A 17,606-nucleotide genomic window follows, 5' to 3' on the forward strand; every position below is an offset into this window, starting at 1 on the left:
CAATATCAGCCAGTGACTCAAAGAAGAGTAAGTTCTCTTTTAATCAAATGCCATCAAGTGATTTGAAGAGGAAGAAATTCTCCAGCTTGCGTTTAAAATCATTAGTCATATCACAAAGTTCAGCAAATGTTAGTAACCTCGACAGCAAAAAAGTAACTGATTGTTGTGTGTGTGGTGTGTGGCATGGCTGGATTCATCAGGATACTGGCTTCAATCCATTTCTTGTTATGGATGGGTTTATGAAGTCTGCTTTTGCATCGTTATGTGTGGAAAATGCTCTTAATTTAGTTAAATAGATCATATCATATACCATATATATCATATATATATATATATATATATATATATATATATATATATATATATATATATATATATATATATATATATATATATATATATATATCACATCATATATCATATATATCATATCTAACTCTGTTTTCACTGGCGAAATTGCCCCATAAATGGTGAAATCGCACCATATTAGTGTATAAAAAAAAACTTTGGTTTATGAATACAAAAAATTAAAAACTCTTGATTTTTTAAATACTATCGAACTAAAACTAGATAATTCTACGTCATTCAGTTATTGGTATGAGGTAAAAACTTGTCACGTCTGACAATTAACATTAAAGTAGAAAAAGTAGCGAAATACCCCCCGGTCTACCCTACTTCTCCGCTTGCTATTTTTATTCTGTGTCTTTGTGACTGTAGAAATAATATCTTCTGTGTTTGAATTTGATTCTTTTTTGCAATCTGATATCTGATCAAATATCTGATGAAGTTTCTTTATGGTACTGTCACATTCTACATTGGTCTGAGCATCTGAAAGAATTTATTGAACAAACGTATTATTTTTGTTTCTTAATCGACAATTTTTTACGTTTCTAAATTTATTTTTTTATAAGAATAATTATTTACGATTCCTGATTTTTTTAACTTTTTATAATTTTTATCTCGTCACTTCAGAAGACAAAATTGTCCTTAAAAAGTCAATGAAGCAGAGATCTTATGTGAATGAAAGGAATAAAAATCGTTTCACGTAATTTGATAATAGCCTGATGAAATTTAAATTTCTGATTCCCACTAAAGATCACCGGTTCTTTGACTTTTCTAGGAGGATCATCAAAGAATTGTTGTTTAAAAGTACCTACAATACTGTTAAATCTAAATTTTAGCATGAAATATTACCTTTTATCACACAAACGTGCCTAATTTGATGGAGAAATCTAGATCAATATCATCATGCATGGTTCTTACTATGTCTTTCCTAGACTTTTTCATCATTCTGTTAGGAACTACATCTCCATTTAATGTATTTTTAATTCTTTTTTTCCCAATAATTTATTCATTAAATTTTGTTTGAAATTTGAAGGAAGAAAGTGATTCGATCAAACGGATTCCCAATTAAATTTCATTGCGATGACAGGCTTGAATCCATCTTTTTCTAGTTAGTTCTGGCTTTAGAAATTTATTTTATGAAATACCATTACCTTTAGGAGATAGACACATAACTACAGCGCACCAATTCTCTCCCATTTTAAACTTAGTTGTAATATCATTTATTAATTATTAATAAACTAAGGCGTATATTGGATTATATAACGCTTAGATTTTTTTATTAAGTACTGTGTTTGTAATAATTTCGCACTAATGAAGTATGTGGTATAATAATAAAGTATAATACCAATGTAAAACATGATATTAGTAAATTTTTTAAATTATATAAACAGTGCATGCGGAATATAAAAGAAAATTCAAATACTAAATGTTAAAATATTGACATCCAAATAGTAAATATTATAATAATAATCTAAACTTTTAAAATAATTCAAATACATGAAATTAAAATTAAAATTAAGTTAGTTTAATTTTTGCAAAGAAATTAAAAAATGTCTTTGAGATTGCAATCTCTTCCTTCAAAATGTTGGGTGATCGTGATATTAAAATTTTTGTTAAGATAACCCAACACTGTATTTTATTCAGTCGTGACGTCAAAGTAGAAAGAAAAATGGCGAACAAAGCACGCGCCCTACTCCTCTGATTAAAAACCGTAAAACTACACCTCAAATGCTTTTGTAAGACACACTAGCGTGAATCGCAGTTAGGGACGGACGAAAATCACGGTAAAAAAGAATTAAGGATGTGTCATTTTTGTTGCTGTGCTTTTTGTAATTTACTTTTTCTTTTTTTTTTTTTACCGTAATTTTTCTGTCCCTAATCGTAATGTAAGTAAATTACAAGTGGAAATTTTTTTAGTTTGATTAATATCGGAATTATCAGCATGTAAATTATTAACATTAACGATAGTATATGTACTGAAAACTACTTCTACCTACCGATGTATGTTTGAACCTTGGAAATCAAAAAAAGGAAGAATAATTAGCTAACTAAATATAGACATGTTTGAGCGAATATAGACACCCTGGAGCTTGAAAAGTCTACAAGTCTTCCATACCTATACATACGTATTGTGAAATGGTGCTGCACCTGATTTCGTAAAATTTAATGTATGTATGTATGTATGTATGTATGTATGTATGTATGTATGTATGTATGTATGTATGTATGTATGTAACTTTTAAATCACTCAATCTTTAAATGTTTTTTTAATTTACAGTTAATGAATTAAAGAATAAATCCAAATAAAAGAAGTTGCATTGAGAAAAAAAAAATGTCAGAGGAACGTTTTTTGGTTTTCTCCAAGCAAGTTCCATCAATTCCTAATCCTGAACTATTTCAGTATGTTTTTAAATATATACTTTATTCCAAATTCTATATAATCTTAAATCACCAGGTCTATCACTTGCATCTTTGTTTTTTTACAAGTTCTTGTTTGAAATCTGTTATCCCCTTAACTGTTTTGATTTTTTCTTAATGGAACTTTTCTAAAATCTTTTATACGAGTATATAACTATTTAATTTCATTATAAAATTTAGAACTAATTTCCCACCTCTAATTGACATGGAAATAGATTGGACTAACTATGATGTAAATTTTCTTACGCATGAGGTTCCATTAGGTGATGTAAAAGAATGGAGTTCAACCTTCACTTTAACTCAACCTGTCTCAGATTGTTCTAAGAATGATGGTCTTGTTCCAGTTTTAGTTAACCCTTCTATAGGTTATTTATCTATTCTTTATTACTTTAAGTTGGTAAAACTATTTTTACCTCTCTTTCATGAATTAAAGTGATTTTGTGCTAGTACACAAGGTAAATAATTTTTTTTTCTAACTTTATGCAGATAAAGTTTTGATGTTAAAAGTAATATAAAGTTAAATTTTTCAAGATTTTTGGGTAAAACTTTCACTGATGTAACTTTGTAGTGTTCAATGATGTTATTTTGGAACATGGGTTAGAAGAGAATGTTGATTGTAGAATAGCAGATGAGGCGTTTAATACATTTATCTTGGTAAATGATCTATCTTTCAATATTTAGTTATATTTTAGAGTTCTTAAAAAATAAGGTATTTAATAGTTCATTTGCTCATAATGTCAATTTATGCATAAAATTAAATTTATTTGTAAATCATTTTCTTTTTGAGGCAGAAAACTTTTGATGTTGATTAAAAACGAAGTTCTTTAACCTACTAAATTTACTAATGACATTATGAATATGGTTGTTACTAAGCAACTGCTACTTATAAAGAAACTAAGAATATTTAGCAATGGTTTGTTATTGTGCTTAGTTCTTTTAACAAATTTTTGCCTAATAAAGTTTTTCTGATTGCATTTGAACAAGAAAATGATTTTCAGGCAAACAAAATCACAAATAGTGGCCTAAGTCATCTCAGTTGACAGTACTTAATGATTTCAATAATTCATGAAAAATTTGTCTAATATCATTTTTAACTTTTACAAAAAAAGATGAGTTAAATTTGCTTTCATAGTTTTAATCATTGAAATGATTAAGTATGCAATAGTTTCCACAAATCAAAATTCAAAAGAAGTGAGTTCTTTTAGTTGTCTATTTATACATTTTAATTTTTTTAGGAAAAGGTTCGCCAAAAATGTTTAAATTACGGTAACTCACAGGATATGGTATGATAATTGCATTAAATTTATAAATAATCATTTACAGCTGTTTTAGGTTTTACGTTTTTTAGACTTTTTTTAGAAGTTAATTTAAGTTACTTTTAAGTTAGTTTTTAAGTTTGTTAAATTTTAACTTAAGTATTAAAGGTATTGAAATTTTTTATTCATATATAAAGTTTATGTATAATCTTTTCAAAAATTAGAACAGTTTATTTACCACTGGTAATATTCCTGTTTACTCTTGTGTGTTGTTTCTTAATCGAAATACAATTAGCAATTATAGAATCAAATCCATCAAAAAGTTTAAGAATATCTGAAATGAATAAATAATGTTTAATGGTATAAATTTGTAACAACAAATTGTCATATTTTTTATTCTCAAAAGTTCATATTATAAAAGCTTTGTTTCTTTTGCTACATCAATAATAATCTTTATTTGCTGATTTAGGATTTTATCTATTAATTTCCTATATGTTATGTTAATCCTTTAGTAGTAACTCTTTTAGGCAAAAAACTGCTGTAGATTTTTCCATTTAAACTCGAATCATTCTCTTCTTGCTGTTAAAAAAGTTTTCTTAGTTTTCCTTCAATCTTACTTAGACCTGATTGGATCATTAATGCTTTATATGAAACAGTGCTATGTGAACCCTTTAAAAACATATAAACTTGGAAATATAATTTTTTATATTTATCGACTTTGTCTTAAAATTTTTACAACTATTTGTTGGTGCTTATTTCTTATAACCTGTATAATATTTCTCCAAACCTTTTTTATTAGCAAAGAGTAAAAGACCTAACTGAAAGGGCTTTTAATAGATGTGATAAGATGTGTAGGGGTGATAATTGCAAGTGTGAAGCCATAAGAAAGCATGTAAGATTAAAGGCAATTGATTCTCAAGAACCAGTAGAGTTTAATGACAAGGAGGAAAACTTTTTAAGGAAAGTACTTTTCAAGCATTCCCTGGACTGCGCATTTAAAGAATGCAAAGTACCTTTATGTCAAGAATTTAAGTAAGTTTTTTTAAAATTTTATTTTCATAGTTTACAGAATTCAAATAAAATGTAAATTTACAAACTGTACTCAGGGTTCCAATTATCACCGCAGTAGTTACACTATCTGCACCGTTTTATGTTACAGTCTTTAATATGAGTGATCATAACCATTGTAATTAAGTGTAACTTAGGCACATGGTTTTACATCAGAGAAAAAAATCTTTGAATAAAAAGTTTTTCATGATAAGTCTCAGGGAAAAAACTAATCCTGTTTACTGTATTACTTTTACCCTGTTTTTTTTATAGTCATCCTTTTTCATAAAAACATTATTTTTTACCAATTCTCGCAACAAGAGTCTACAGCTCCCTTCACTCAGTAATTAGTACCTGCAGTAAAACTTGGACTGACCATTTTTTCTAAGCTTTTTTGTCTAATGTAAATTTTTCAACTATGGTTCAAAAAATTTTTTGGTTAAGTTCATCTTTCCGCAGCTCTTTAAATATTGTATTCATTTATATTAATCAATGTTGTTATTAAAAAATAAAGTTAATTAACAATATAGCTGCATATTCTTCTATCCAAGCTTAATTGAATTTATGTCACAATACTCTGAATACAGATTTGTTTTCTCTTTTTCACAATATATTTTAAGTTTCAAGAGATGATAATTATGTTCAGATAAAATGCACAATACCAGTAAAAAGCTTTTTGTAGTGACTAGTAGTTAGACATTAACAAATTTTATTAGGGTAAAATGTCTCATTTTTACCTTTAACCACAGAAAACTCTGTATGAAAACATTTTTAATCTATAACATAGTGTAAACCATGACAAATGTTCAGTGAAACGTCTTTAAATGCTGTGAAAATTTTTTTCCTTTTTTAAGTTTTCTTAAACTGATGCAGCAAAGACCAAGTAAATTATAACACATCTAAATGTGCTAAATTTTTGTAATAATTTTTTTTAGGAATCATCTTGAAGAAGGGTTTCTAGTGAATTCCTATAATGAATCTGTGTTTCCTGCTGATGAGCAATATCATGTAGTGTTCTCTGTAAGTTTCTTTTTTGTTAAATACTTTTTCTTTAAAAGGGGCTGTTTATATAGAAAGTGGGCTAGTCTGTTTTGTAGGGCTAGCCTGTTTACCAAGATCTTGATGTTGTTCTTATTTCGACTTTTTTTTATTTTGCATTTCTGTAAATAAGCAAGCTGGCCCTCCAAGTGAGATCTCACTGTTTTTTTTTTTTTTGAGATCTTGGCATATTGGCTGGTTAGTTTCTCATATAAACACAAAGCAAGTGAGCTAGACTCAATTTTAAAACATTCATGTGCAATAAATCACTAAATTTGTGTGTATGTGCATACTAACATTTCTTACTATTGGTTAAAATTGTCATTCAAAATGGCCAGTTTTATTAAAAATTTTTCTAAATATTTTAACTCATCAATTAAGAGTTGTTCATATGACTAATCCTCAATAACATTTGTTTTTAACATTTGTATTTTAACTAGGTCATCATCAACATAATTTTTTATTTATTTTTTTACTTTTGTAATAAGAAGCAAGCATAAATGACAGTAGGAATGGCCTTAAGTTAATAGTCCACCTTTCTTGTTAAAATAGCCTTGCTTTAAAGCAACCAAAAGTGCTCAATGGATTCAGCGCTGATCTATGCATGTTGTTGAAAATCTCCTGCATTATTTGAACAATCTTCAGATTCCTTCATGCGCAATGGTACAAATAGGTTGATTGCCAATAAAATGATCAGGCATCTCTGCTTTTTGTGTTGATGTGTTGGCTTTTGACATATTTTTGGAAGAATAGCATTTCTTAACTTGGTATTTCTTGTTAAATTTGTAAATATTTAGCATCATGTACACTATCTGGCCATATATACTCAATATTTATAAAATAGCTTTTGTAATCACATATAACTTGAAAACTAAGAAAGAAATAATGTTTATAGAAGAAAAAAAAAAAAAAAAAAAAAACATAAATTAATTGTTGGATGGATTCCAGTATCTTTCAAGTAATATAAAGTAATTACTTTTTTATCTGCTGATAAAGTTCTAGTGGCAAAAAAGGGTGAGTAGATACATAAGAGCTTAACTCTGAAACCAAATCCATGAAAAGAAGGTGTGGAAGCCTAAAGTTTTTTTCTATTTATCACCTAGAGCCACACTAGTTATAATATTTTGCTACATATATTGTCTACTATAAATCAGTTTGTCCAATTTGAAACCAGGAGCTACATTTTTTTCTTTTTAGATGCCTCTCTTGTTTGTTTTATCTTTTAAGTGACTGGTTGTTTATTTAAAAGAATAATCTTGTAAAAGTTATCAAATTTTAATTTGTGAAGCTTTCATATTAATATTGTTTTTAAGATCCATTATTTGTGTAATACCGCCACTTAAGCTATTGTTAGAATAAAATTTGTTTTTTTGTCTATAGCTGCCATCTTTAAAATAGATATTAATATTAAGGTCAGTCTGGCTAAATAACTTACTTTAATCATATAAACTAAATTTTAAAGCTGGCTAGCTTGGCAAATGGGTTAGCTCTTGTCCTCTTAGTGTTACACATGGTGTGATAAATTATTATAATGGAGATGACAAACATAATGGAGATAACAGTTAACATCAAATTACGGGTTTACACAAGGCGCTTCAAAAAAGTAAAAGTTATAAAAATGGCTTATGTACCAATTTTGAGAAGTCAAAGTATTAATCATTTAGAAATTTTATATCTAAAGTTTTGAGGAATTTTCTTAAAGTAATTCCAGATTTAGAATATGCATAGTTCATATGGTTCTGAGCTAGTAATACAAAAACAGTTTTCAAACAATGAAGACCCGGAGGAACTTAATTCCTGAATTTTAGTGTTTTTGAAACTTATCATGATTTCAATATTTGAGATGAGCTGCTCATAATACTTTTTTTACTGGTTAAAATAAACTGTATAGTTTTTGTTATTTTTTTTTTTAATTCTTTTTGTGGTTATTGATTTCCTCTTAATAAATCGATTGAAATTATTGATATATTTACAATTATTGATGAAAATATTGATTTTGTTTTAATGAGCCTCTTAAAATAAATGAATTTTATATTTTTTATTAGAGACTCTTGAAACTGGATTTTTTTTATAGTATACCCCAAAAATTTTTTTTTGAACTGTTAAATGTTAAACAAAATTTATTTTTTTTTTAGAGTCTAAAAACATTCTCTGTTAAGTCGATCATCCAAATAAATTCTGATTTAGTTTGTATTCATAAAAAATTAATCAAAAAGGGGCAATTTGGAGCTGTGTATGCATGCTGGCTTTTGAGTAACAAAGATAGGGGAGAAGCGCGAATGGCTGTGAAAAAGGTGAGTCTAATAAAGTAATATAGTTTTTAATTTTTCTAATGAATTTGAAGATAAAGTGTAAATAAAAAAAAGTAACAGTCTATCAGCTCTTTTGGTTCCAAAGCTCAATAAACTTTTTGTGTAACTTCTTGATGAGATGTTATGTCTAATTATTTACTTTTATGGTAAAATGTACAATTACTAAAATTTTATTAATAGTAACAATGTTAATAAATTTACGTTAAAACATTTAAAATCTTAAAAGTAGCAATAACAGAGCTTCTTTATTTATTTACTTATTTATTTATTTTAAGATGACTAATGAAAGATCTTTTCCTGTAATAAAACATGCCATGATCTTACTCTCGAACCTTGGCGAATCCACAAACATCTTGATACCATCATTGGTTTTAGAGTCTCCAAGGGTTTGGTATCAAGTGATGATCCTTGGAGGTAGATTTCTTTAATCATTGGTTGTAAATAAGTTAAATGGTTAAATAATGAGCAGTCCCTAACAGGTGTGCTGTTCATCATGTAAGCAAAGGGAGGCTTGGAATTGTTTTTCAGTTATGTTTTATTTTTATGCCTTAAATTATTTATAATAGTTTTAGATAAATTAGCAGTCTTTATTGCTTTTTGCTGCATAGTTTATAAAATTAGAAGTTTTTTTTTTTTTTTTCTTTAATATTTTTTTAGTTTTTTTTAAGGTTTCTGTAATTAAAGTTGATTTAAATTGTGTTTTAGACATGGATCTAAGTTTTGTAGTTAAAAATGGACCATTGTCAGATAACTTAATTGCTCATTTGTTACATGATGTTCTGATTGGCGTTTGGTATTTGCACTGTAGAAATTATGTGCACTGCGATCTGAAATGTAGGTGAAAAGTTAATTACTTTTTAGTTAAACTTTCTAGTTTAACATAAAGTCATAAAAATGACTTCCATTTAAAAAAGTTTAAAATTGAATAAAAGTTTAATTTGATACAAACATCTTATATATTTGTAAACATCGCAAACATGTATTGCATTCTTAACAATTTTTCTATTTTTGTTATGACTTCTTTTTTAAGTGGCAAATATTCTTGTCAAAGATTACAATGCAGTGATATGTGACATCGATTTTGTGAAGAAAGAAGATGCAAAATGCATTGGTGGAACTGCAGAGTTTGCTGCACCAGAGGTTTGTTTTTAGGGGCGTCTTTTTACCTATTGAATTTTATTGGATTGATGTTACTTGTGTGTTTGCTACACCAGATATTTTGTCATTATTTTTGGATAATATTCATCTTTTTTATCTTCATTTTTTATTTCTTTATGGAAACTTCAGACTATTGTCTTAAGCATCTTTAAAAAAAAGATGTGTAATTCTTAATTTATCTAACTTATGTAATAGTTAGATTTGAAAACCTTGAAACTCTTTACAAGATTTTAGCCTTTACAAGATTTTAGCCTTTACAAGATTTTAGCCTTTACAAGATTTTAGTCTTTACAAGATTTTAAAATGCACATGAGACTTTGCGTGACCGTTTTTATCTTTCTGCAGATTTTTTCAAAAATGTTGTGATTGTGTTGTAGGAACAATATATATTTATATAAATATTGATCTGAAAAAATATTTCTACCAAAATCTTCTTCCCTTAAAAATTTTAGTTATTTAGCGATTTTTTTATTTAAAGTTTTGTTAAAGCATTTTATTTTCATGCACTTTTTTAAAAATTTTTTAATAAATTCATTGATTGTGAGGTTACTTTTTCAGGTGTGGGATGGTGTGGCAAATAAACCTCTAGACATTCATTGCATTGGTCTGGTTCTAGCGTCTTTGATTGGAATCAGCATCTCTCTGTCAATTGATAACATTGACACTAAAGAAGTGAAGCAATCTAAAATAATAAACCGAAATAGAAAAGTGGTAATTAATAAAATTTTTACAAAGCGAATATTTTGATTATAAATTTTGATTACTTATTTCCCATTTATCATTTCTATTGTTTATTTAAAAATAGTATCAAGAGCTAAGAGGAAAGCGTAACAAGTTTGCTGAAATATTTCGCGAGTGCACACAGGTACTGCATTATGGTTATTAGGATTTTAGTGAATGACAAATTAAATTTTTGTAAATATTTTCTAAAAAATCTCGTATTTCATTTTGTTTATGCAAACTGCAAACGGTATAAAGAACTTGTCACCATTTTGAATTTTAAACGGTTGTAAAACGTTTTTTTGTTTGTTTCAGGAACATCCTTCAGCGAGACCTCTTATTGAACAGCTGTGTGAAAATACTTTATTTAAAGTTAAAGTTGAAACAGTTTCACATGAGATCAATCTAATTCATCTAAAGAGAGAAGCTATGGAGAACAATCCCGAAGACGATCTTCCTAAACAAATAGTTAAAAAGTTGTGAGTTAGTTTTGCTGTTGTTAAAGTTACAAGTTTTCAAACTAGATTTTTTTATTATTTAAAGTCTTGCGTATTGCAGAAGGTATTTATTTGTTCAACTTTCAATTGAAATTCTAATTTTTTGTTGTTTATTTAAAATGATTTTTACTTTGTTTTTTGTCTCAGTATCAATCAGACATTGGAGAAACTCCCCATACGTTTCAGTGATGGAACGAGATGATTATCCTTTTGAATTTGTAGTAGTAATTTATATGTGTAGTAATTTATACTTAAATTTTATCTCATACTTAAAACAATAGTCTCAACTATTTAAATTTTTTGTTCTGGAAAAATGAAGTAAATTATTTAGTTTTTGTTTTCAATGATTTGCTGATGTTTAAAATCTTTATTTTGTACATAAAAATGTAAATTTTTTTTTAAAAAAAGATATTTTTTAATGTATATAAATTTTTGTATATTTTGTATTTTGAGTTTGTTTAAACATTTAAAAATTCAGCTGGTTGATATTTATAAGTTGCGATAAATTTGTTCCTTAGACTTAAATGAAGACGTTTTTAAAACAAAAACAAAAAAAGAAAAAGCACCAAAAAAAATGCTAGAAACCAAATTTTTACAAAAGTAAAAAGAAGTGGCCGGCGGATTCGCGATTGAGTACTTCAAATGTCTACAATCGTTTCATGACTTTTCATAGGTAATCCTAACTATTCTTAGTCCCAAAACGTAAGCCTTTTTAATGTAAGCCTTTCTTAGCGTAAGCCCTTTTAACATAAGTCTCTCTTAACGTAAGCCTTTCTTAGCGCAAGATTTCTTAGCGTAAGCCTTTTTAACGTAAGCCTTAAAGAAAAACTGAACGAAACGTTTTTTGTTTTTTTTTAATTTAATGGCGTAAAATATGAGCGTATACATATGGCGTATAATATTTGCATATTAAAAAAAAAAAAAATGAAATGCCAAATCAATTTTACTTCAAAGCTTTAAATGAGTGACAGTCTCTTCCTATTAAGCATGAAACAAAAAAACTTCTTTTGGATATGATTATAAGGAAGGGGGAACGAGTAAAACTTTCCGTTAGATTAAACCTTAAAACCAATTGCTATTTTTTATACATTTTCTAAAGAAGCCAATATTCACCATTTTCTTAACACTTCTAAATTTTGTTAGTTCAAACTATAAATAATAAAAATATGCAAAACGACATGCTTTTCACGATCAAAATCGTTCGTTTCACGATCAGAATCGTGTCGTAAGTTTAATTACCATCACCCCCCACTTTGTTTTTTTCTGGATTCTTACCTTGCCTGTCTGAAATGTTGAACACTGAAATATCTTTTAATACATTTACGGACAGTAGGAACAAGTGAAGTTCGAAAATTTACACTATATTGTTTCTATTATATGTTTTTGAAATATTAGAAGTATAGTTTTACTTTTTCTGCTTAAATAAACTTAATTTTGATTAACTCAGCATCGGTGCTGAATTAATTAAAGGTGCACCTTTAATTAGGTTGCAGCTATTGCTGTCATGCCACATAGTGAACTTCGCTTAAACGGCTGTAGACGCAAGTGTCCGTCAACGGGTTAAAATGTATATAGCCTGAAAAGTTCTTTTATTTGTTATAAACTACAGTAAACTGTAAAGCAACTAAAATTGTTTATACCAAAAAACTCCATATTTAAAGCTGTTGGCTTTCCCTTATAATTTTAAGTTAACCCGCCTAGAAAAAAAAAGAATTTTTTTTTTGTGTAACTACAAAATGTAGTTTCCAAATAAATATTCCAAATTGGATTTAAAAAGGATTGATCGGAAGAAATTTACGTTAAAATTATTTTTTGTAACTTGGACATGCCGATCCTATAATTATGCGTAGTTGTGGTGTCTAGATATTTTTTTGTGCCAAATTATCATAAGTGTGCCATATATAGCACATTTATGGGGGCTATTAAAAACTAATTTATCTATTTTTAGCAGCTTTAAATTGTATAAATAGGGTAAAAATATTATTATTAATATGTTGATTTCAAAGTAAAAAATGCGAACGGTGTTGATCTTCAAAATATAATTTATAATACGCAATCAATATCATTTGTGATCACCTTCGGATCAAGGATTTTGTTTAAAAAAAAACAGTTTTAAATCCTGTTACATAAAACTCAAATTCACAAAAATGAATTACATGTTTAATAAAAAAACACATTTCAAAAGAGTGGCATTTTTAAAGTTCGTCTGCCAGTCCTTTCTGCTCTTCAACTAAGTATGGACTTAACCCAAATAAGGTAAGAAACAGGAGTCTTACTAACTGCTGGATAGGTAAACATTTTCAGTACGTGTAAGATTATTGCCATTCTTACATCTTCTCCTTCATCTGAGCGAGTGTTTTCGTCTATAATTTATACATACAGGCGTACGAGCCAACCGGGTGAAAACATTTAGATGTTGGTCAATATGAAGGAAAACAAAGAGTTTGAATAAGGTGGTGATCTCATGGTCTGAATATTTTTAAAATGTTTTGGTTGACTTTAAATTTTTCTATTACCAATAAAAGTAGGTTTTTTTTTTTTTTCATAAAAAAAAAAAAAAATCATCTTAAGATAACCTTAAGGCTGCAGGGTTAAATCTATTGTAATTTTGTTAAAGCTAAAACCACTATACTCATACACAACAACACATACTCATAGTGCAATAGTTGACCAGTATCATAAAATAAAAAAATAAAATTGTTAACAAAAGATATTATGAAGCTGTAGAACTATCATACGTAGTAGCAATTGTCCATAACATAATCCGCTAAAATACTGTGTAGTAGTAGTAGTAGTAGTAGTAGTAGTAGTAGTAGTAGTAGTAGTAGTAGTAGTAGTAGTAGTAGTAGTAGTAGTAGTAGTAGTAGTAGTAGTAGTAGTAGTAGTAGTAGTAGTAGTAGTAGTAGTAGTAGTAGTAGTAGTAGTAGTAGTAGTAGTAGTAGTAGTAGTAGTAGTAGTAGTAGTAGTAGTAGTAGTAGTAGTAGTAGTAGTAGTAGTAGTAGTAGTAGTAGTTTAGTAGTAGTCGTGGTGGTGGTGGTGGTGGTGGTGGTGGTGGTGGTTGTATGTAGAATGAACCTTAGTTGTGATTCTTCAGTAACAAGTAATTTTCTTAATAAACGGAATGATTTTTCATTTACTTAGGATTCATTTACAAATATTGATATTGTGTCAAGCTTGAATATTATGAGGCACAATACACCATGTTTGAATGTGGAATTTCACCTCTGGGTAAAAGTATAGTTCAAAAACAAAAATAAAAATGAAAGTTAAAACCAAAAGGTTTGATTTATGTAGCGGCACTTGAAATGCCTTTTAAATTCTAAGCTTGAAAAATTTTCTGATTCTTTAATCTGAATAAAAGATAAAAATTTCTTCAGCTGTATGACGTAAACTTTTGTCGAACGTTTAACAAAGTTTCTTCAGTTGTATGACGTAAACTATTACAGTTATATTAGAAGTAATTAGAATGCAGCTTTAGGTTAATTCAATGAATCTGAATTACGTGATATTCTACGCTAAGTTTTTGTTTGACTGCTTACAACCACCTTGTTTTTGTGTATTAAACAAGAAGTACTCATCACTGCTTCAATTTAGAGGTTTTAGGTTGACCTAAATGGTACTCAAGATGTTTCAAAAGATATCAATACTTTGGGTGGGCATGAGATATATTCCATTGAAAACAAAATAAAAAGCGTTCCTTTTTTGGATTTATACACTTTTTTAAATAATCGCTTTGCAAAAGAAATTTTAACTCAGTAGCGGATCATGCGTTTTTTGGTGTTTTAGATACCAAATTATAAACATAGAGTAAACTCCAAACATTTATATGTTTATACTAGTGTCAAAACAAGGAAGTTTTGTCAAAATATCAAAATATTTGGAGCCTGGGAACTAAAAAGCCCTTTAAATCTTGCCCCCTGCCCTAAAGTGGAGAGCAACAAGTTCATAATTTTTGTTATAAACTATTCTTAACTAAATTCATATTAATTTAAAAATTTCAAATTTTATGAAAAAATCTTTTATAGTTCAAGAATTATGTCAATCTTAAAATTGTAACCCCCTCAAATTGAGGGGGGTTAAAACTTTAAATGGCCATCATTTTTGAACGCTATAAAATTATTGCACAAAATTTAAAATTTTTTATAAATAATGACCTTAGTTAAGAATAGTAAAAATTTTTTTTTTCTTACTCGTTGCTCCCACGTTTGGGGCAAGGGGGGCAAAAAATTAGGGTTGTTACTGTTCCCAGGCTCCAATTAACCCAATAATATGCAAAACATCCTTATTTGACATAAACATAAACATATAAATGTTTGGATTTTATCTTATGTTTGGAAGTTAGCTTTCTCAGACAAAACAAAAACACAGAATCCACCCTCTGTCTCAACTATATAAAAATGCCTTTGTTGTTATTTTTAGCTTTATTTTACACCTGAAAAGGTATCTGCATTAGAACTGTTTGAAAATTTACTTTGCATTTAGATATTAATATAAAAATTATACTAAAGATTCATTAAAAAAACTCCCATTATTGTGTCGAAATGAGCTTAACAAGACAAAGGTTTCATAAAGAAAACAGGAATATAGTTTGTTTCTGCTGTCTAAATAAAGACGTAAAATGTCATAAATTAGAAAATAACCCAGCTCTACAAGAACTCATTATTCTATATGTGGATCCAGGCTTTTGTTTGGAAATCAATTCTCTACCATCTGGAGTTTGTTCAACTTGTAAAAAATGTCTTCATTTAAAAAAGGTTAAATAAAAGTTTGTCATTAATGCTAATGTATTGACGATATATGAAAATGTAAATATATATATAAACGTATATGAAATACTATATTAAAAAATTTTAGAATGAAGGGTATGTCTCTCAAAACATAGAAGATATGTGGAAGATTGGAAGAGTATTATTACGAAAACTAGGTAGGTTACAGGATACTAGTTTATGCACATGCCCAATTTGCTGTATTGCAAAAGAGGAAAGGAGTCATAGAAAAATCAATCTTTCAGAATTTATTGAAGATTTTGGTTTTTAGCATAAGTCCTCAGATGTAAATAACACATCTTTTTGCACAGATTGCTGCCAAAAGGTAGGTAAAGGTATCAGACACCCTTGCACAAAATCTGAAATAGTGCAAAATCTACATAAGCTCATTCTTTCTCAAGACTCAAAAACCTCCCAACAAGTTATTTCCTCTGTACTAAAAGATATGCATAAAACATCTGAAAATAACGAATTAACTATAGCAACAGGTAAATGTGTATTTATATTTCTTTACCTATCTATATTTATTAATAATTTTATAAAATACATTTATATTAAAGTTAAACATTAGTGAATAGAACGTTTTTCATATATTTTTTGTAGGTGGTAAAGCCCTTCATGTTGCTCTCTACTCTGGAGATGTGCATAAACCTATTTTAGAAATATCTTCAGATACATTATTTAGTATAAAAAAGAAAATGGATCTTCCCATGTCAGCAATGGATTGTATAATGACTGAGATACGTAAAGATTTGGGTCGCAGAGGTAACAGTAATGCACATGAACTTTGTTTTGCATATATTCATATTACTTATATATTTATAAATTATTCTTGTATTTTTTGCTAGGTATTGAACCTAATGCCTCAAAAATTATTAAGGACAAATCTTTCCAGTTAAATGAATTTTATAAAAACGTTTTATGCAGCTTTCAACAAACACACAACAAAGAAAAATACAAGGTTGTTGATAAAATCCAAACATTTATATGTTTATGTTTATGTCAAATAAGGATGTTTTGCATATTATTGGGTTAATTGGAGCCTGGGAACAGTAACAACCCTAATTTTTTGCCCCCCTTGCCCCAAACGTGGGAGCAACGAGTAAGAAAAAAAAAATTTTTACTATTCTTAACTAAGGTCATTATTTATAAAAAATTTTAAATTTTGTGCAATAATTTTATAGCGTTCAAAAATGATGGCCATTTAAAGTTTTAACCCCCCTCAATTTGAGGGGGTTACAATTTTAAGATTGACATAATTCTTGAACTATAAAAGATTTTTTCATAAAATTTGAAATTTTTAAATTAATATGAATTTAGTTAAGAATAGTTTATAACAAAAATTATGAACTTGTTGCTCTCCACTTTAGGGCAGGGGGCAAGATTTAAAGGGCTTTTTAGTTCCCAGGCTCCAAATATTTTGATATTTTGACAAAACTTCCTTGTTTTGACACTAGTATAAACATATAAATGTTTGGAGTTTACTCTATGTTTATAATTTGGTATCTAAAACACCAAAAAACGCATGATCCGCTACTGAGTTAAAATTTCTTTTGCAAAGCGATTATTTAAAAAAGTGTATAAATCCAAAAAAGGAACGCTTTTTATTTTGTTTTCAATGGAATATATCTCATGCCCACCCAAAGTATTGATATCTTTTGAAACATCTTGAGTACCATTTAGGTCAACCTAAAACCTCTAAATTGAAGCAGTGTCTTCGGACTGAAGTATTAAAAGTTATTGATCTTTTGAATAATACTTGATGACGAGAATGATGGTGTCATGTCTCACACATTTGCGAAATATTATCTTTTTCATGGGGTTAAAGGTATAGTGCAATACCATCGTAAAAAAGATTGTAAAACTACCAGACTTGACGGCAAAAAAAAGTGCCATCATTCAATTCTTTTATGTCAAGAAGATACTTCAGCCTATCTTGGTTTTTTGTTTTTATAAAACAATCTAGATAGGCTGAAGTATTATCCACTAAACATCCACTCCTCAATGACGACACTTTGAGAGATTAAAATACTTGATATATTAAGAGCC

At 28.2% G+C, this 17,606-nt stretch overlaps 2 protein-coding genes across 5 annotated transcripts; both read left to right on the forward strand.

The window, feature by feature from the left end:
- The first annotated feature begins 1,987 nt into the window (after nt 1-1,987).
- On the forward strand, nt 1,988-11,212 carry LOC149893530 (uncharacterized). 3 transcript variants are annotated; one of them, XM_090096356.1, is made up of 16 exons: nt 1,988-2,129; nt 2,263-2,513; nt 2,624-2,745; nt 2,944-3,128; nt 3,332-3,417; nt 3,999-4,046; nt 4,819-5,051; nt 6,002-6,086; nt 8,240-8,398; nt 8,692-8,830; nt 9,122-9,250; nt 9,447-9,556; nt 10,133-10,285; nt 10,380-10,439; nt 10,610-10,773; nt 10,939-11,212. In XM_090096356.1, exons 3-16 carry the CDS (start codon nt 2,678-2,680, stop codon nt 10,991-10,993), a joined length of 1,674 nt encoding a protein of 557 aa, XP_089952482.1. In that variant the 5' UTR covers nt 1,988-2,129; nt 2,263-2,513; nt 2,624-2,677; the 3' UTR covers nt 10,994-11,212. The 3 variants fall into 3 exon arrangements, with proteins under 3 accessions (XP_089952482.1, XP_089952484.1, XP_089952487.1); XM_090096358.1 differs by lacking the exon at nt 1,988-2,129 and having other exon boundaries at nt 2,230-2,513; XM_090096361.1 differs by lacking the exon at nt 1,988-2,129 and having other exon boundaries at nt 2,394-2,513; nt 2,617-2,745.
- Nucleotides 11,213-15,227: 4,015 nt separating this feature from the next.
- On the forward strand, nt 15,228-17,265 carry LOC149893531 (uncharacterized). Of its 2 annotated transcripts, XM_090076842.1 has the most exons (4): nt 15,228-15,545; nt 15,646-15,715; nt 15,869-16,045; nt 16,161-17,265. In XM_090076842.1, exons 1-4 carry the CDS (start codon nt 15,333-15,335, stop codon nt 16,403-16,405), a joined length of 705 nt encoding a protein of 234 aa, XP_089932968.1. In that variant the 5' UTR covers nt 15,228-15,332; the 3' UTR covers nt 16,406-17,265. The 2 variants fall into 2 exon arrangements, with proteins under 2 accessions (XP_089932968.1, XP_089932969.1); XM_090076843.1 differs by lacking the exon at nt 15,869-16,045.
- The last annotated feature ends 341 nt before the right edge of the window (nt 17,266-17,606 follow it).

The sequence above is a fragment of the Hydra viridissima genome, unplaced genomic scaffold, assembly GCF_058129835.1.
Source record: "Hydra viridissima isolate aposymbiotic clone 2 unplaced genomic scaffold, HvirCarnegie_v1 scaffold_1, whole genome shotgun sequence".
Taxonomy (NCBI): Eukaryota; Metazoa; Cnidaria; class Hydrozoa; order Anthoathecata; family Hydridae; genus Hydra; species Hydra viridissima.